Raw genomic sequence first — 20,112 nt, 5'->3', positions numbered from 1 at the left:
ACAGGCCTCTGCTCCTATTACTGAGCCAGGCAGCATGATGTTTGTTTATTTCAAATGAAGGACGCCACATAGAACAGATGATTTATTTCATTGCAATACAGTTTCAGGCACTGTGTTAAAAATCCAGGTGGCAGCTAAGGTTGCCTCCCATTTGTCCTATTTGAATAACAAGGAAGTATAACAATAAAAGCAAACTCTCCCCAGCTGGAATACAACCAAACTAACCAAACAAGGTTTATGTTTCCAATACAATACCTGCCATACAAGCAAAACCAAAGGTCATATTGTAAAAAAAAAAAAAAATACTGTGCAAGTATCAAAATGCTTAATACATGGAGAAATCAACACTTTAATCTTTAGAAGGGACACCAAGATCTCAATTCGAGATGTCAAACATTATTGTCTCTAAATGTAAGAAATGCAGCTTAGCATGCAAGTCAAAGTAGCACATGTAACTCAACAAATAAAAAAACAATCCATATTTTAGTTTTTCTGTGAGCAGATTATGAGATGTTGAACTATTTCTAATTTATCAGAGAAAGAATATCATTTTCTCCCTGTGGTTTTGCACTTGGTTTAAGAACGTGTCTGAAGCTGTCTGAGAGTGTTTACCTGGAGGTTACAGTAACTGAAGAAGCAGCTGGAATATGACAGCTGAGCATATATTAGTGAAAATCTATCATCTATCATCTAATCATCTACTTTCAGCTTTTCCTTCCTTACAGTTCTTAAAAGATGGATCTTTATGCATAATATCTATCTTTTTTTTGTCCATCTTCCCTTTGCTTGTCTACTTAATTAATCCACAAATGTCTTCTCAGAGTTATGAAATAGTAAAGCCACTATTCAGCTGGTGCTCGTATGCTAAAGTGAGCTGAGGCTGATCTACTGCCTGAGGGTTTTTGCACTGACAACACACACACACACACACACACACACACACACACACACACACACACACACACACACACACACACACACACACACACACACACACACACACACACACACACACACACACACACACAGGTGCATTTCAAGCATGGCTGAGCTTGCAGCTAAGTAGCCACACAGCAGCAAACATCTTATTTGTGTGAAATGCTAGATGACTTTCACTGTCTGTGCCATAGGCAGAGGGGCTATTATATCACACTGCACCACCATATCAGTGGTTTTCAGAAGGTTTGGATTTGTGGCCCCAGGAGGCTGCATTTCATTTTAAGTTTTCTTCTGATCCTAACCAGGTTTAAATCCTCTCTCAATGGCTGGGTGTTTAAATAGAATTGTCTGTATTTCTTTTACAAGCCCTGCAGGGAAATACTTTTGCATTGTAATTTCACCCAATAAAATGTACATTCTCCAGTCAAAGTTCATCCTCTTGTATGTTTTCCTACAACGAATATACTTTCATTTTCCTTAAATCATCAGGCTGATATGAATCATTATATTCAAACAAGTGAATTCATTTTATTCAGAGTTAATTCAATGTAAAAACCTTTCGGTAGGTTTTATCCACATTCCTGCTTGGCTCTCCAAAATATTTCCAGGAGCTGTAAACTCACATGTGTCTGCATCACTGTCTGATACCCTTTACATTACAACACCCTGGATATGCAGAGAAATGTGTTTGCAACCTGTAATCACTTGTTAGGAATTAGTTTATTCCTCGTAAAAAGAAATGGGGGAATCCTACCAGTATGGGAAAACGATTGCATAAATGTTTGCAACATTGATTTTCATATCCTGACAAAATGTAATGAGAAGTTAGGTGATGTGTTGTAATTGTCTCTATTCCTGAAGTAAACACGTTGTAGGAACATGCATGAAACGTTGGAATCGAGAAAATACTAAATAATACATTTTTAAAAATAGAAGAAGAAGCTATGCTTAAAGAAAGTCACTTTTTTATGAAATGTTACCTGTTATTGAAATTAAATGATTGGTAAAAACACATCAAAGTTAAGGGAAGGGAGAACAGAGCGGAGGTATAATTTGCATGACTCAGCTCTGAGGTAAGGGCATTCCTTCGAGAAGCTGTCTGACTTCTGCACAAACTGAGGACATACAAACAGCTTAGCAGCATATGGTTTTCTGAAGGAGCTATGTAGAAGGTACAACAAGGAATAACAAAGAAGGAACACTCTTGGTTCAATGCCCTCCTATCTTTATCCTTGTAGGTTACAATGCAAGATCACCATACTCATTTAGGGATACACTGTACTGTGTAATTCATGCTGCTGCATGCTGAATAATAAATGACAAGCATGCAGCATTGGTCTCAAAATGCATAATGAAAGTAATTTAAGTAAAAAGCTATTGGACAAAATCCTCAACAAAAACATGATTTAAAGCAAACTGGAACATTTGCTCCATTGAGTTTAATTTCTCCTCACGGACTTTTTCTATCTTTGTCTGATTTGAACTAATTCTGAACAAATTGTGTTGAAGTTGCAAGTCAAGTGCAGGGCACACACGTGCACCCTGCAAGGTGAAAGGCAAGTTGGATTTGTGGACTACATCTTAAAGGTGTTGTAGTAGCCTAATGTGCATTTCATTTCCCAACATAAACAAAATATGTCAATCACTTAAGTAACAGATGTGTCCTACCTTGCGAGAGTTGCAGTGAAACAGAGACTCAGATGCGCTGCAGCGGAATGCTGCATGCAGGGTGCACACTGGCTGGAGATACACTGCAGAGTTGATGTGGGAGCCCCGTTTGGCACGTTTACGGGTCACTGCAAAGTTTAACTCGGGGATTGACATCAACTCGAGCTGCTGTCGACACCTCAGCTGAGGACTGAGTCCCAACCTTGAAGTACCTGTCAGCACGAGAGAGAGAGAGAGAGAGAGAGAGAGAGAGAGAGAGAGAGAGAGAGAGAGAGAGAGAGAGAGAAGAGAGAGAGAGAGAGAGAGAGAGATACTCAAGCAGGTACGTGAACAAAATAGCAAAGTTAAATTAATGCTCAATGCTGGTTAGAAATCCCTCCAGCATATTATTTTTATCTTGCACAGATGACATTCATCTTTCAAAAGATGTAGTGTTGTGAATGACTAAATTAAGCTACGATAAAAATGCGATTGTTGTTATTTTACAGTTATGTTTAGGTTAGATTTAAATGGCCTGGGGTATTGGTTGTGATTGCACATTATTAATGTTTAAGCAGCAGTGTCTTTATTACTGTCAATCGTCTTTCTCATCTGTCAATGTTCCTTTTCAAACTTAAACACTTCTATCACAGGAAGCTACAAAATAAAAGCAAAACCAAAATGCAAAGCATGAACCTACACGAAACTGAGAGCATACAAAAACGGGAACATTGTAATGTGCGTATACACTAAATTCTTCTTATCGATAGCCTACCTCCCCTCTCTTTTTCTTTTGTGTTAAATACTGCCCCCATGTGATATTTTTCAGTAACTGTGTCAATACATGTTAAATTGTGCCATCCTGCATACAAACATTGCAGATCATATAAACGCTCATATTTCCCCTTCTGAGAACATACTTTTGTGAAAATGCACCCCTCATTACCAAATATAATATATTGTAGCACTTTTAGCCCATTTGAAACGGGGCATAATGAACGCCTATGTAACTTTTTATTTGAAACATTTGTATCACTTTTTTTTTGTACAATAAAATATATTGTATGTTGTCCTGTATGACAGGACAGAGAAGTTCATGAATATTTTTACAGTATGTCATTTTCAGCAAGCACTTTGTAGATGGTCCCTGTACAACTGAGTAGCCTGATACTAAAAAATGACAACAAAGTGAAAAAACAACGGGAAAATTAAAACATCATAACCCTGACAGAACATTACTGTTTCTCAACCAATGAGAACGTCAAAAACCCGGAGTGGGCGGGCACTTTCTTGTTGTGGTTGACGGTTCACTTCCTGCTTTGCACTGAAATCAATAAACTTCAGCACAAAAGTAGGAAAAGCGAGGATACCGAGGATCTGTCAGCATAGTAGGTACTTTACGAGTAATATTTCACAGCTTTTTATCGCAATGACTGTTATTTGCAGCTAAAATGTGAGTCAACCGGAAGAAAAGTGTTAATCCTAATGTGTGCACACACCCTATGCTGCTCACAAGACTGCGGCGGCATGTGATATCGATTAGTGAAACACACACTGCTGCAGCCCTGTTTCAGCTCCTGATAGAATTAAAGAAATGTATCGAAAACTACATTCTACTTATTGGGGTCATGTATCTTATTTTATTGTAATACGTTTACATAGGCTACGTGACATTGGTTTCGAAGTGTCAGAACTTAATTACATTTAAAATAACGGATATATTTTCTCTGAAAACGTCGATGTCGAATATGCAACGAATAAGTTAGTTTAAGGTTGGAAATCCAAAAGACATTCAAACTACGGCTGTCATAGGAAGGGTTTCTCACATAGCCCTCTGTTATTCACAGGGTTAGTGTTAGGGACCGTCAATAAACCGTTTGACTGACAAAATAAAAACAATGTTATATATATATATACCTTTGTACTAGCTTGCACATATGCTAAAATAATGCAAACATAATAGGAATACATTTTTCTTGTGTCACATGTGATTAACCTGGTCAAACTAAAAAGTGAGCCTATTGCCACAGTTATTCACAAAAGGCAAGTCATAACAAGTCGATATAATTTGTAATTATATAAAATGACACGTCTCATAACAAAAAAGTATTTTTGAATAATATGTCAACACTGTTCAGCTCTAAACATTTTTATATTTGAATGGAAGCTGTCCTGCTGAATGAGGACAGTCCGTTACATTTCCACCCTGGGCTGATTCCTGTCTGCAAGAGGGGATCCAACATGGTGCACGTCTACAACTGCCATCCTTTCGCCTCACAGCAGATAGTACAGGTAGGTGGATGTTGCTGTGTGTGGATGTTTTTATTTTCTTTCTTTAAAAAAAAAAAATGCTTATCACGGCTGATAATGTTGTTTCGTGTATGTGTCAGGTCCTAACTAATATACCTTATCTCTCTGTATCTCAGGTGGAGCAGGAGCCTGGACTGGTCTGCTGTGGAGGGGGAGCTCTGTTTGTGGTGGCGACTGGAGGATGCAAGGTTATTTTTTAAAATATGTATATTTTTAAATAAAAGTTTTCCAGTTATTTTATTTATTTGTGTTTAAATAAAAACTATGCCCTCATTTGTTAAACCCACACCTCATCAAAAATATATGTTTTTTTAATATGCAGTAATGTGTTGAACTGAATCAAGGTGGAGGCTTACAATGTGGAGCAGGAGGGCTGCCCTTTCATCTGTCGCCTTGCCACCATGGGCACTGTGAAGAGCATCCAGCACAGCAAGATGGGTAACAAACTCATTATCGCTCACCTTTTGTCAGTCTTAGCAACTGCATACATACTATTGCACTTTTGTTTGTTTTATGTGTGAGTAAGGAAGCCGACAGCATAAGGGTTGAAGTGTCAGTTGAAGAGAGTGATATATTTGTATTTTTCTTTCTTTTCTGCATCCCATTCAGGAGATTACCTGGTTACCATTGAGGAGAAGAACAGCGCCACTTACCTGAGAGCCTACACCAACTGGCGTTATCAGGTACATACTGAAAAGCTTTCTTGAAAGTATTTATTATCATATAACATTGAGACTTAAGGGACCATGTTCATTTCTTTTGTAATTTTCATACTTTATGTTGGGGATCAATATGTGACCTTAACTAGGGAATGTTATAAAAACATATAGCATTTGTATTATATGGACTAGAAGAAAATGTTGTCCCTCAGATACTACTCTTTGTAGCATTAACATTAAACTTGAAATTGAATTGATCCACTAAACGAAAGACAAATAGAAGAGATGGTTTTTCATCTGTATATCTACCGCAATATTACGTTCTTTTGTCCATGTTTTCTTCTGTACTTATTGCTCTCCATTCAGGCGGAGGGGAAGGCCCGGGTCGGGGTGCGTTTGTTGGGCCACCTGCTGCGAGGGGCGTCTGTGCGGGGCGGGGTGCAGATGGAGATCATCGAGATCCCTCTTTCAAAGCGCCCTGTTGCCGTGGCATGTTGTCCGGTGACAGGAGACCTTCTGGTCGGCTGTGAGGACACTCTGGTCTTGTTCGCCTTGAGGAGACAGAACCAGCAGAGCCTGGTAAGAGTTCAACTGATAATCTGTGGCTTTATCTCCTCTGAAGACCCCTTTCTACTTATAGAGAGAGCTTTACACAGTTTAGATTATTACAGTATTGAGAGTCCTACTGGTGCATGATGTAGTCACGATTAACAATGCAGTGTTTTCCAGAAGTTGACAGTTATCCACAACATTAGAATGTGTATTTCATTGTGTCTCAAAAAGTATTCAAATATAAATTGCAGTACATGAATAAGACATTTTATGTTATCATCGGATTTATATGGCTCAATGAAGCATGCTATGACATTCTCAGTTACTTTCTCGAAGTGTTTTACATTTTATTCTTCTTGAAAAAAATACCTGCAGAATCAGAGTCAGCAGATCCTTCAGAGCACCTCGCAGAACTCCAGTCAGAATCAAGGTAACTCAAGACAATTGAAACACATTTTCATGCAAAGACTTGTTTTGCATCATGACTTGTGTTTAGTTTATAATGTGTTGACTGGACAGGAGGAACAATTTGAGCAAATTGCTTCAACCATGTTGCTCAAAAAGAATGACTCTTAGAAAAATGTAATTCAATTATTTTGTAACGTTCTGATTGTCATTTAATCCTCTGTGTTTTTTACTGACCTTAAATGTGACCAATGTTCTAGTAAACAATGCCTACTCTATGTCTAGTGGTGAAGGAGTTAGGTTGCGGTGATCTAAGAAAAAATATCCTCTTCGCTGACTCTCCATGTTTTCCTTCTTCAACTGATCCGTCCTTTGTTTCTTTTTCTTTTTAGCTCAGTCTCCAAGTCCAAACCAGAATTTCCTGGATTTTGAACGCTCAGTTATCCTGCATCTCCCAAAGATCGAGCCTAAACAGGTAATTTTCCCTCTTTCTTTATTATGTTCCTTTCTTTTTGTGGTATTTCCTTCATAGTGCAGTCAAAGTATCTGTAATGCACACAGAACAATACTCACTGGTTTGGTTTGGTTATATTGCTCCTCTGGCCCCTAGGTGGCACTGTGTGGAGGTTATGTGGCAGTGCAGATGGAGCTGGAGGTGCTGGTTTTGAAACTGGATGCATCTTCTGATCCTAAAACCCGGGAAGAATCATCAGACACAAAGAAAAGTTTGTGTTTGTTGCCCTCTATAATGATTGATGCCGCATCTATAGATCTTTTTGATTACGTTAAGTTTACTGTGTGTGTGTGTGTGTGTGTGTGTGTGTGTGTGTGTGTGTGTGTGTGTGTGTGTGTGTGTGTGTGTGTGTGTGTGTGTGTGTGTGTGTGTGTGTGTGTGTGTGTGTGTGTGTGTGTGTGTGTGTGTGTGTGTGTGTGTGTGTGTGTGTGTGTGTGTGTGTGTGTGTGTGTGTGTGTGTGTGTGTGTGTGGTGTGTGTGTGTGTGTGTGTGTGTGTGTGTGTGTGTGTGTGTGTGTGTGTGTGTGTGTGTGTGTGTGGCAGAAGAAGAAGAAGAAGAAGATCATATAGATGACCAGGCTGACTTCATGGTCCTTCCGAGACACCAGGAGTTGCTGGGTGATGTAGCTAAAGACTGTGACATTCCTGTCAGCATTGAGAATACTGGGCTGGAGGACGGAACAGGACAATACACGCTATCTTATGTTCTCTTCAGGTGAGTGCGTATCGTGCTGAGTACCAGTTTGACCCTTTAGATCTTTACGGTTAGCATATTTCTGCCATATGAGGTGTATCTTTTACTTTTCTTGCTTCTTTCTTGCAGGCATTTTACTCCAGACTTCTTCCAGGGCTGCAGTGTGGAGGAAACTCAACTCCACTCACTGCAGCTTTACCCACTGTACACCAGTGAGTACAGCAATACAGTGAAAAGCAGAATATGTTGTCACAGGAATTAGGATTACTACTCGATGTCCTCTCTTTATGTCTCCATGATATCAACAAATGGTAAACTTCCAATCAAATCAAAGCCACCAATACCTTCATTTAACCCTACTGAGCTGTGTTGCAGCAAAGTCCTGTATACCATTCATTGCAACTGCAACATATTTCTTAACAAGATACCTTTGCTTTTGATCACATTTTCAAAAAAATGCATTCTGCCACTTGCCTGGGATCTTTTCAGACGTTGTCAGTGCAGTTTCCCTTCTTTCAGGACTTGGACCTCGTTCTTTTTGGTAAAATATTGTTTTCTGCATTCTCTCTCTCCAGGTAACCAATCCGTGCCTCTGGAAGAACCAGCATGTGTCTTCTGCTTCTTCTCTCTCCCAAACGCTGGCTACCTGTACAGTCTGAAGGGTGGTGTCGAGCTTCTCTCCACCTATCAGTATCCAGAGAAAGTCCTGAAGGCGGTGCTAACGGACCACCTGCTGCACGTCATTACAAAGTACATCTGCAGTCTCATTTGATATTTCAATCAATTCATTTTCACTGAATTACAGCTCGTTAAAATATCTTCATCCATGTCTTGTCATGGAAAATCATAAAAAATAATAAGTTGAAACTGAATAAGAAGACATGTGTTTCAGCCTCAGTAATAGACTGATATGAAATCATGTTTACTTCTGTAGTCTAAAGTAGGGCTGTCACAATATCAGATTTTAACTTCACAACCTTCCTGACCAAAACATATTAACAATAACAAACAATATTATTGTCAATGTCAACAGAACATTTGAAAAACAAGAAATATGCTTTGTTTTTTTGTTTGATTGATGTATTGCTTGTCTTTATTTTGGCATATAAATTACACTGTGTGTTGGTTGTTGGGAAGGGAGAGAAATTATTAACAAAAAAACTGCTGAAATTAAAAAGGTGTTTAATTATTTACACAATGTAGTCATAACTGTATTTTTAACATGACCTAAATACCTCATTGTTTAAATATTGCAACTATTGTCAATACTGGTATATTGCAAATACTCTATTCTGAATTGTGTATTTCTCAACAAGTAAGTTTGATTCTTCTTGTGTGCCTAGGAGTGCATTGCAGTGTTTCACAGTGCGCTGTGCAGCAGTAGCAGCCAGGATTGTGGACCCTTACATCGACACCACCATGAAGGTATGATCCTATCATGGAACCCTTGCCTCATGGGTTGTTCAATAACTTTCTGTAGGGTTTAGTCTCACCATTTCCCCCTGTGTGTGTCTGAAGGCCTGTCCGCCCTGCAGCATGGAGGTGTGTGCGCTCAGGATTCAGCTGTTTATTGGTCTGCGATCAGTGTGTGTCTACGGCCGCCATGTCATCCTGCTCTCCGCCGCTGACACAGAGACACCAGAGGAACCTGAACGCACCCCGCAACGCAGACGCCTGTAAGTCTCACACATATACCCACATGTCTGTGATCGTATAGAGTGTACAAGTGTTTAAAAGCTTCATCGGATTAGTCATCAGATACCTCCCTGCCATACCAGAATACTTATCAACACTGGTGATATGTGTGATCAGGCATACATACATTTAAAACATGTTTTACAGTGTGTGTATGTGTTATTTTAGCAAGTTGAAAGAACACACCTTGCTGACTGGTATTTTCCTCGCGGTGGGAATCGATCCCACAACCACACCAGCTCTGGAGAGCTTTCTATCACGGCCCTTCCTGTAAGATAAACCCAAACCCCCCCTCCCCCCGCAGTCTCTGTCGTCACTTTAGTCCAAGCTGCAATGCCAAGAAACCCTTGAAAAGTACTCACTGTAGCAGAGGATTTTTAGCCAAACCCTCAAATCATTATTTAAAAGGGGATCTATGTAACCTTTCATGCCACAGAACAAACTTTTTTAGCTTCCATTAAAGTACCTTGTTTGTTTTTGCATTTGTCACTGAACCAGTATTCCTAGCTGAAGAATAACCATGGTAATTAACATGAACTGGAACATCAGTTATGGAGACTTTTCCTACTTTAGGACAAAATCATAAATGCTAAGAAAATAGTATATTCAAGATGTCAACGTATCTTCTTACCCTCACTTTAGACCCTCAGTCTAACTCTTATTTAGTAGCACAAAGATCCTAGCTCATTTAAAAAAGGTGGGAAGTGAGGGTCCTAAGTACTTCCTCCTTTGATCTGCCTTGCTTTTCCATAAGTTATCAATATTCAAGTCACTTGGATAATACATTCAAACATTTTCAAAATGTAAGACTTAAGCTTTGTGTTTTTCTGTACTTATAAGGTATATTATGGATTAACATTTGCTGCACTAATCCTGTAGTTACACTGCAGATTACCTTTAAAAGTTTATGTATAATGACAGATTCTACAAATATAATGTTCATATTTAAAATCCACGACTATAACTATAATATATAAAACCCCTAAAACAACCGGTTACTTCAACTCATGGTTAATCGCTGTTTTGAATTAATGTGTGCCTTTTACAGCTTGGTCTAAAAGTGACAACACTACCTGTTTTAGTTCCTTAACCAATTTAAAACATAACCACCCTAACTCCCTTTAGTGTGTGTGACCCTTTGCTCATAAACTAATTTTCTATGGACTGAAATAGATCTGAACAAGATCTGTTTTGGATTTAATACCAGCTTGTTATCCATCTTTGTTGGACATGTTACTTGTCCCTTATAAAACTTAGATAGTGGCCCATAATTGCTAGGAGAAGCTGGCGTTAATGAGTGCAATGTGGTGAAGAGCTCTCCCATGATCTAACGCTGCCTCTCAATGCCGCCACACTTCATCTTTTGTTTTTGTTGTTATTGAGAGACTCCTAGTGGCAGAACATCACATATTGTGCATCTAACAGGCAGGTGTGCTTTGTAGATTGTAAAATGTGCCTGTTTCTATTACAAATCAAAATACAGGTTTGAGGCCACATGACATGACTATCGAGCATGGCATGAGCCACAGGAAACACATCTTACTTATTTACCATGTTAATCTGTTCACTAACAGTTCACTAATGTTTGTTTGTTCATGTTTAATGTAGTAACGCTTTTTAATATTGGCAATAGTACTGTATCACATAGCAACTGTATGCAAAATGTTGTACTTTACTGTGAGTATGATGGTGCTGCACACAGTACTAAAAACCTTCCATTGATTAAAAACATGTTCAATGTCATGCAAAGTATGTCGGAAACGTTTTAAGTAATTAATTGAATTCCTGTTATCGACATGTTTAGCATACCGATTGTGCATTTTGCATCTTTAAATAAAAGAACATTTGGCAAAATCATAGTTTGCAGACTCTACAAATCAACGTACTGTTACATTTTTCACTCGTTGTTTTCTGTGATTTTCTTGAATAATGGGAAAATCTCTCTAAAAAGTCTGCAGATTTTTGGATTTAGGCAAATGTATCTTCTATCTCTGTGTGATGAGAAAATTGTGATTTTCTCTGATTATTCTTGTTGTTACCCCTCTTTGTAACCTTTGACCTCAGGAGCAGGAAATGGACGATCTCCTCTCCCAAAGAAACCCGCCCAGCAGGACACGGGTGGAACCTGTATGTGGTCGACAGCGTCAGCCCCCTCACTCTTTACCAAGAGATGGTAACAGACATACCACCTTAATGAACTGCTCAAAACAATCCACTGTATTTGCATGTCAGTTGTTATGGTTGTATACTTCTACTTGTAATATCATTTCAGTGTTTCCCACAGATCTGAAATATACTTGGGCGGGGGGGGGGGGTGGGTGCGTGAAAAAAAAGAAAAGTTTTAACAACATGTTTATTTATTGACTTTTCAGTCCTGTTATCATTTTGCGCAAAGATGGCACTGTTTGTCAGAGCACTTCATCCTTCTGGGATTTCATGAAGAACAGCTCCGACGTGTGTATGGGAACGCCTCTGGTGCTGGTCCATTAACTGCCAGTGTTTCCCACAGATCTGAAATATACTTGGGGGGGTGGTGGTAGCGGGGAGGGGGGGTTGAGGTGACGTGCAACAACATTAACCTTTCTGTTGGTCGCTTGTTAGCAGACCCTTCACGCGATGGCAGAGCGAACAGGTACAGGCAGGGCCCATAATGATAGCCCTATAGTTTAAATCTACTACCCACACATGAACATATGGAAATAGATTACTATTTAAAAAAATAAATGTATTTATAAATGTATTTAGGAACCTATCCATGTGATCTTTAGTGGGGGTCGACCTCAAATCCTCTAGGGGGGTCCAGGGGCATGCCCCCCGGTAAGATTTTATTTTTTAGTAAATGCATCAATCTGGTGCATTTTGAGGGGAAAATAAAGAGACTAGATCTATGAAAACACCTATATTAAACAGAACTGTATACATTTCAATAATCATAACATCATGGCCATAACCAATAACATACCATTTCCAATATGAAAAAAACACTGAAACTTGTTTATTAATTTATTTTTGGTTCATTTATAGTTGTGAGTGTGTCTGTGCTCCTGAATCAGCCTCTCCTGTCTCCCTCCTCTCCTCCCTGCTCCTCTTTGAGGCAGCAGCAAAGACTAGTTTTCTCTCAACAAGTTTTAAAAGTGTATCTTACCTTTTTTCACCTAGTTAACTTTTTATTTATTTATTCATGCATATTTTACTAATCACATTACATTTCATTTAGCTGACGCTTTTATCCAAAGAGACTTATAATGACCGATTACAGGGACATTCTCCCTGGAGTAACTAAGGGCTAAGTGCCTTACTCAAGGGCACACTAGTGGTGGTGTTCCTGGTGGGATTTGAACTCACAGCCTTCCGATCTTCAGCCCACCTCACTATCCATTAGACCTATCACTACCCTCTCAAATGGAAATATGTGTTTACATAAATGGTGACCACACCGTTTGAGATCCACTGAGAACTTAGACTAAGTTAACTATCTAAACACTCAGAGAGTCCTTTACCTCACCTGAGCTGAGCTTATCCCGAGCTTGAATGACACACAGAGACCAATCAAGGGCTTTGATTTATGATCTGTATGACAGTGGCCATGTCGGCAGGCCACATCATGTGGACAGCCAGTCACCCTGTGTGAGGCAGACCACTTAACAGGCCAGAAGGAGGCGAAATCAGAGCAAGGGAGCGAGGGATCATTGTCCACAAGTTAATCGATCGCAGATGGCGTCGTGGTCACGGACGAAAACAAAAAACAAAACAAAAAAAACCTAAATGTTTCACGAAATATATCTGGGCGGCCCGCCCAAGTATAGTCTATGTGTGGGAAACCCTGCATTTATGCACAATTATTAATCATACAGTATGAAAGACTAAAGAAATAAAACTAGAACAAAACAAACATCTTAAATGTGTAAAGAAAAAACATGAAAAAGTATATAAAAAGACACATGACTGTGACTTATAGTTAAACAACATAAATACAATTTGCCTGTGGAATGAGAGTGCAAATGTATTTGTTGAAAATATATGTATTAATCAGATTATATATTTTCTAAATCTAGTGAAACGGACTGCTTTATTCTTTCTGTTTTAAAGAAGCAGGCAGCATTTTTGTGAAACTTCTTTCTGATCTGTAAATCTATTAAAACCTTTTTTTAGATTTAGTGACTAAATGAAAGGTGGAAATAATATGAAAGATTGACTCTGAACATGCTACACCTACTGTAGTAAATCTTCATGTGTATGAGTGTGTATAGTCATATTTTTGTCTCTGTGTTTTTCAGGTCGAATACAGCGAGCGGTACGCAGAGACCAACCCGCAGGCCCAAAGCCTTCGGCACCTCCTGAGTGAAGCTCACCTCTTCCTCCGCGCCTCATTACTCAGGACAGAGCCATCAGAGCAGCCACGAAACATCGAGGGTGAAGCCGCCGTGACTCTGCAGATAGATACAGACGCACCAGCTGAGAGACACACAGCTGCACAGACAGACAGGCAGGAGGTGGAGGAGGCACTCAGGCACAACTGTGCACAGCTGGGAGACTGTTTCAGCAGGTAACACACACACACACACACACAGCTAGTCAGGTTCTCTTAATTCACAAATTCAACCATTTCAAATTTGGAAATTAAGGAACCTTTTTTTGTAAATGTCTCCCTCAGACACTCTTTTCTTCTGACTGACTGTATTTATGTAAATTAGTTTCACCTTGCTGTACAGGTGGCATCCTTAAAATAACTTAATCCTGGTCAATTAAGTGATTCTGATTACATATTTTTATTGAGGTTCAAAAGTTGGGATTTTGTTCAAACAATTACATGCTTCTGCAATTCAGATTATGTTTTAATAATCTCAAAATTATTTTTTATGTATAATCTATTAAACATCTATCACAATTTCCTAGAGCTCAAGGTGATGAGGCCTGTTTTGTCTGGCCAACTATTTAAAGGTCCCATGTCATGCTTTTCCGGTTATTACCCGTCCCTTGTGTGTTATGTAGCTTTTTCTGCATGTAAACGGTCTGCAGAGTCACAAACCCTCAAAGTACACCCTGTAGCGAGTAAAACTCTAACACAGAAAATACCTGTCTATGCTGCCCCAGAACGACTCGTTGGACATTTCTCTTTTTCCATTTTTTTCTTCCGGAGTATAGTGACGTAACCATCCCCAGGTCCAAATGGACCAATCTGTGGAGCTCCTAACACACACACACACACACACACACACACACACACACACACACACACACACACACACACACACACACTCACTCAGCCTTATCTTTTCTCAGCCGCGGCTCCGCGGATTTCTCAGCCTGAACTCAGCCTGAGACAGCGAGACACTGAGTTTGTGTGTCTGCTCAGGCTGAGTTCAGGCTGAGTTCTCGCTGTCTCGCGGGCCCCACGCAGCAACCAGGAAACGACACCAGTAACCCAGCTCACACTGTCCGCTCCTCGATCCTCAAAGGGCGGAGCAGCGAGCCGCGCAACGGCCCGCCAACACGGCACCCAGACCCCACGCAGCATTCTCATCTGTTTGTCCTTGCTGGTGTCATTTTCTGGTTGCTAACTAACGCCATTGTAACACATAAACACTGATGTTCCGCTGTAACGGTGGTGGACTCATCAGAACAGAGTGGACGAGCTGACCAATCAGAGCACAGTGGGCTCATAGGGACGGGGGGGCAGGAGCTCCAACAAGGCGTGTAGGACAGAGAGTGAATACACATACTATATAGAGATGCTGAATGAGAAACCAATGTGAGTTTGGAACATTGAACAATGCAAATCTATTCTAGTATACCTCAACAATGGAATTATGATCAGTAGAAATGGCCATGTCATGGGACCTTTAAAGTAAAAAGCATCCCAAAAAATAAAGGGAAAAAAGCAGCATATATTATTTATTTTGTGTTTGTCTGTTCTGCAGGGGCAGTCAGAAGGACTGCCACCTGGCCTTGCCGTACTACAGGATGTCCGGCCTGTCAGTCACAGAAGTCATGGCCAGAAACCGCCCACTTCCCAGCAGCCCTCACACCTACGGCCCTGGCTTCCTGTTTTACCTGAAGCATTTCCTGTTTGAAGAAACAGAGCAGACTCTCAGCCAGGTATACACTAACATTATGCAAGGCTTGTTGTAATGAGACTTTTTATTTTTAGAAAGGTGGAAAGGTGTAATATGGAAGAAATTATAATTACATTTTCTTTGCTATGGAATTTAACAACATGCAATCATCAGACTTTAGAAAAGGTCTTCTCTTAGCTTTCTTGGGGAAGTCGTGACTTTGTTACGGCTATGATACAACCTATGATTTGTCTATAAAAACATGTAAATAAGTAGTTATTTTAGATTTGTATACATCAGTTCATCAGGTGTTTTATTCGTGTTCTACTGAACACTTGGTTCTTCAGTTAATTAATATTAAAATAAACTAATGAAAACAAGGAATTAAAGAATTATCTTTCTGCAGGAGGCAGCTGATGAGGTCATAGACATTTTCAGCCAATCAGAGCCCTCACAGCTCGTCAGTGTGTGTGCCAGCCCGTCCATGATAAACCTCAGTCCCGCCAAGACGCTGCAAATCCTAATACATCAGGAGGACACGTGTGGTGTGTCTGTTCTTCTCACAATCACCATGGCAACCATGATGCTGTGTTTGGACGACCTGCCACAGTACACACAGCTGATGGAGAGACACGCCGAGGTGAGAGGGGACAGGGGCTGTGCTGTGTGTGTCCTTAAGAAAGCTTCTTATTGAAGAAGAAACTGAAACTTTATTTTCTCCACCACCAAAAGTAAGTGTGTGTGTGTGTGTGTGTGTGTGTGTGTGTGTGTGTGTGTGTGTGTGTGTGTGTGTGTGTGTGTGTGTGTGTGTGTGTGTGTGTGTGTGTGTGTGTGTGTGTGTGTGTGTGTGTGTGTGTGTGTGTGTGTGTGTGTGTGTGTGTGTGTGTGTGTGTGTGTGTGTGTGTGTGTGTGTGTGTGTGTGTGTGTGTGTGTGTGTGTGTGTGTGTGTGTGTGTGTGTGTGTGTGTGTGCTAATCTTGCATGAGAGTCATCTCATCAGCATCATATATTTTGTTGTGATGATTAACAATCTTTTAAAATGTTTACTTAGAGTTTTGAACCTTCATTAACTCCTCACTCATCACTCCTCTTAACTGGCCAGTAGGGGTCGCAATATAGAAAAAGACATTTCCAGCAATTTGCATACCCATGGCTCAAAAATATCCATAGAAACAAATCAGATCAATTTCTTATGTAATATGTTATGATCCAATACAGTTAGAATATTTTTTACAGGTCACATTGTGCTATTTGAACAGTTCATTATGTTTAATGTTCCTTTTTTAGTATAGTGGAAAGTGAAAATGTTTCTGGTTCCGCATGAAAGGAAATGAGAAATAAAATGATCACAGTGGATTGAGAAGAGAATGTAATGTCTAAGCTCTTAACATTGTTTTTATTATCTTATAATATAGCAAATCACTTTTCACGAAAATCACGAATTACATTTCTCAGAATGAGAGTCATGAGAGTCATGCTGACAGTGTAGCAAAGGGCAATTGGAGTTCTGAGAAACCTGAGGACCTGTGTGTTTGTGTTCAGATGCTGCTAGTGTACAGGTTCATCGAGGAGCCCAGGCTGCTGCTGCACGGCGGAGTTGGAGGCCAGCACACACACATCCGTCCCACACGACTGACCCGACAGCTGGCAAAGTCCCAACCAGGACTGCTGGTGGCTGCCATGGTGGCTTTACATGAAAACAGCAAAGTTCAGCTGGAACAGGCTGATCACATATTCAAGGTGGATGTGGCACTTGTTATTCACAGCAAGTGGAATCTTACTGATTTGTTGCAACCTTTCAAGATGAAAACATATATGTGTGTGTTTGATTTTAGGAGCTGGGCTGTGAGAACTGCTTGCAGGTGGATTTCTGGGAGGCGATGCTCATGGCCTCCTCACAAGAAGCTGTCATCCAGGAGCTCCTGTTCCGACTTGTGTCCATCTATATTGACCGACTCACAAACACAACCTCCGATACACACCTCAACGAACCACACACACCTTCAAGACGAAGGCCGCTGAAGAGCGCTGACGATCTGGTACAGTAGATACAAATTGCAATTGTTGTCCTTGATTGGGAAAGATTAAGTTTCTGTTGGGAATTTTGTCCAGCACCTTTATCTACTGCCTTCAAATAATCATTGTGTATACATAGTGTGATGTTTAGGAAATGAATGAATGTGATCATCTTTGTACTCACTGAGAGGCCTACATGTTTGTGTGTCTCAGATAAACTCGTGCTCTCATTACGGTGCTCTCTACCCATGGCTCACTGTTCTCAATCCAGCTCACACTACCAGCTCCCAACACCAGGAGGCGCTGTACAAACTACAGGTAATGTGTCTTGAATCTAAATAAATGTGCTTCTATGGAAAATATACAAAATATAATTGAAAATGTAAGGGGCCTACTTGAACATTGCACTTGTAGTCAAATATGTCACGTCTTCTAACATTAGCCACCAAAGCTACATACCATAACATGTGAGTATGTTACAAAAATCTCATGAGTATTGAATTGAGTAGGGTTTTGTTTTTCAATTGTATAAGTTACATTTGTTTGATTGTCAAACAATTATTGTGCTATTTGATCTTGCATCATCTCCCTTTCCCTTACTCACCTTCTGTGATTGAATCCATGTTTCTGTCTGCCGACAGTCTCTGCTGTGTGGTCCGTCTCTGTCTGTGGGCTCCGTCGTGCCTCTGATGGAGCGTCTGTCAGAGGAAACTTTGTGGGGCTTCAGCCTGCACCTCCTCTGCTCCACCAGGAGGGGGCAGTATGACCACAGCATTGAGAAGCTGCTGGACCGATGTCCTCAGGCCATCATAGCCTACGCCAACCACCAGTTACAGGACACACATATGGTCTGTACTGAGCTGTAGCCTGAGCTGTGCAGTGTCTCACTTATTTTTTTAACTCCAATTGATTCTCAGTAGTATAACCGTGACTTCCTTGTATAATTTTTGCAGATGTTGTGGTGGCAGAAGCTGCTCCCTGAGCTTTGTAACAGGACGAGAGCTGCTTCGGACAACAGAATCCTATTGGCAGCCCTCAAAGGTAGACGCTTATCCCAGAATACCATCAGTATGTCAAAAGACCCTTATTTTGAGTGTATGGCCACCTTGCCTAGCTTTGTTTAACGACATCTTATATATATCTGTACTTTTTTTCCTATTTTCCCTCGTGAGTCCAATCACCTATGGGGCAGCAGAAGCGCAATGTTGAATTGGCTTATTTAACTGGGGATTTAATCTAATTTCACAAAGGCCCCGCAAACCAACAATGAGAAATAAGACAAAATGAACTAATTACACAAATTAATACTTCTTGTGATACTAGTATTTTATTACTTTCTCGTGAAAATCAAAAACATAAAAAAAAAAGAGTCTACATTTTCAGTTCTACTCTGATGTCCAATGTGGCCTGTGTTCGTGCCAACAGAGACGCTGGTTGTGGTTGCCATGGAAATGAGTCCAACAGACTTTCTGGAGCTGATACCTGACGACGGGACGGCCTCCTACTTCCTGCCTTACCTGTTGACCTGTAGCCAGAGACATTTAATGGCCTGAGACACACACACACACACACACACACACACACACACACACACACACACACACACACCACATACACTGTACTTAAATATACAAGGACAAAGGTGTCAGTTGTTCATTGAAACTGATGCATAGAATAACTATATCCCATTGTTTGCTATTGAACTGCTGCACCAAAACAAATTGCGGGTTGAGTTTTTCCGTTCCCGTAAAAGGTCCTAACACTGGAGTGAAAGGACAACCTGGCAACAATGAAAACACAAAGCTGTCTCTCTAATCTCTAATGTTGTGACAAGCTCTGTTTGTCATCAGACAATCATGTCCAGGTTTTTGCATGTTTACTTGACCAACTTTTGATATATATAAAGCCATTAATATGGATGTTTTATCTGTGTTTTTAACTTAATAAAACAATAAAATAATGTATGCAGGAAACACAAGACCAGATATATAAAGCAGACCCTGCAGAGAAGATAGAAATCATGCTTTCCAATTTTGAGTTTTGTTTGTCATTGCGTGTTCATTTTTGTTACAATTTTAAAGATATGTATCTAAAAGTGGGCTTTATGTTGCGATACAAATGTAATGTGTTGCTACTAACATTTTATTTAATAGAGTTTGTTGTCCTAACTAGTGCCTAAATGCCTAAAACATGGAAGTCACTTGGTTTAAACTAGTTAAAAGCTGCAAGATTGTGATTTTATTTTTCATGAATTGCGGAAGTTTTTACTTGTTGGTCACTCAAATAGAAAGTAGTTTGAATATATCAGTCCACTTTTGATTTGTTTTAATTGTATTTCACTCACAACTTCCTCATTTGGTTAACTCAACTATGTGTGCTGCTCCCTTAGTTGACACATGATCATAGATTGTTGAGTGTGTGGTTTTCTTTTGTCATAACAGTTTCACCAGAGACATGAGGTGTGACTTTGATCATATTGACTCAGATTAGATAGTATATCACTATGCTGTGTAACTGCTGCTGCTGAAATCTGCACACTTTATCAAGGTTTGTTTAGCAATCATTAAACCGGCCTGATGTTTTTAGCTGTGGATTCAAAGACATTTATTCTTTAATGGACGAGCAAA

General features: G+C 40.0%; 1 protein-coding gene and 1 long non-coding RNA gene across 5 annotated transcripts; one reads left to right on the top strand and one right to left on the bottom strand.

The window, feature by feature from the left end:
• Window positions 1-3,892: 3,892 nt before the first annotated feature.
• On the top strand, window positions 3,893-20,070 carry hps3 (HPS3 biogenesis of lysosomal organelles complex 2 subunit 1). 4 transcript variants are annotated; one of them, XM_071202939.1, is made up of 24 exons: window positions 3,893-3,974; window positions 4,754-4,878; window positions 5,013-5,084; window positions 5,241-5,334; window positions 5,506-5,579; window positions 5,922-6,134; window positions 6,483-6,537; window positions 6,905-6,987; window positions 7,123-7,237; window positions 7,569-7,740; window positions 7,849-7,931; window positions 8,295-8,469; window positions 9,063-9,144; window positions 9,238-9,395; window positions 11,479-11,587; window positions 13,692-13,960; window positions 15,336-15,513; window positions 15,877-16,110; window positions 17,012-17,209; window positions 17,305-17,508; window positions 17,699-17,803; window positions 18,127-18,333; window positions 18,439-18,526; window positions 18,911-20,070. In XM_071202939.1, exons 2-24 carry the CDS (start codon window positions 4,828-4,830, stop codon window positions 19,036-19,038), a joined length of 3,147 nt encoding a protein of 1,048 aa, XP_071059040.1. In that variant the 5' UTR covers window positions 3,893-3,974; window positions 4,754-4,827; the 3' UTR covers window positions 19,039-20,070. The 4 variants fall into 4 exon arrangements, with proteins under 4 accessions (XP_071059040.1, XP_033937371.1, XP_033937370.1 ...); XM_034081480.1 differs by having other exon boundaries at window positions 3,893-3,978; window positions 7,575-7,740; XM_034081479.1 differs by having other exon boundaries at window positions 3,893-3,978; window positions 7,572-7,740.
• Window positions 6,020-8,277, bottom strand: LOC139433717 (uncharacterized). The gene is made up of 3 exons (XR_011643110.1): window positions 8,194-8,277; window positions 7,086-7,201; window positions 6,020-6,106 (listed from the first exon to the last, which is right to left on the bottom strand). It is a non-coding gene; the product is annotated as an uncharacterized lncRNA (long non-coding RNA).
• Window positions 20,071-20,112: the final 42 nt, after the last annotated feature.

This window comes from Pseudochaenichthys georgianus, chromosome 4 (assembly GCF_902827115.2).
Source record: "Pseudochaenichthys georgianus chromosome 4, fPseGeo1.2, whole genome shotgun sequence".
Taxonomy (NCBI): domain Eukaryota; kingdom Metazoa; phylum Chordata; class Actinopteri; order Perciformes; family Channichthyidae; genus Pseudochaenichthys; species Pseudochaenichthys georgianus.
The sequence above is the reverse complement of the archived record's forward strand: the minus strand, read 5'-3'. Positions and strand labels throughout refer to the sequence as shown.

Excerpts from the sequence above, each read along its gene's own strand:
- hps3 (XM_071202939.1), top strand. The coding sequence starts at position 4,828 with ATGGTGCACGTCTACAACTGCCATCCTTTCGCCTCACAGCAGATAGTA. Across the intron at positions 16,111-17,011 it reads TGATGGAGAGACACGCCGAG|ATGCTGCTAGTGTACAGGTT; the intron begins GTGAGAGGGGAC and ends GTTTGTGTTCAG. Across the intron at positions 18,334-18,438 it reads AGTTACAGGACACACATATG|ATGTTGTGGTGGCAGAAGCT; the intron begins GTCTGTACTGAG and ends TAATTTTTGCAG.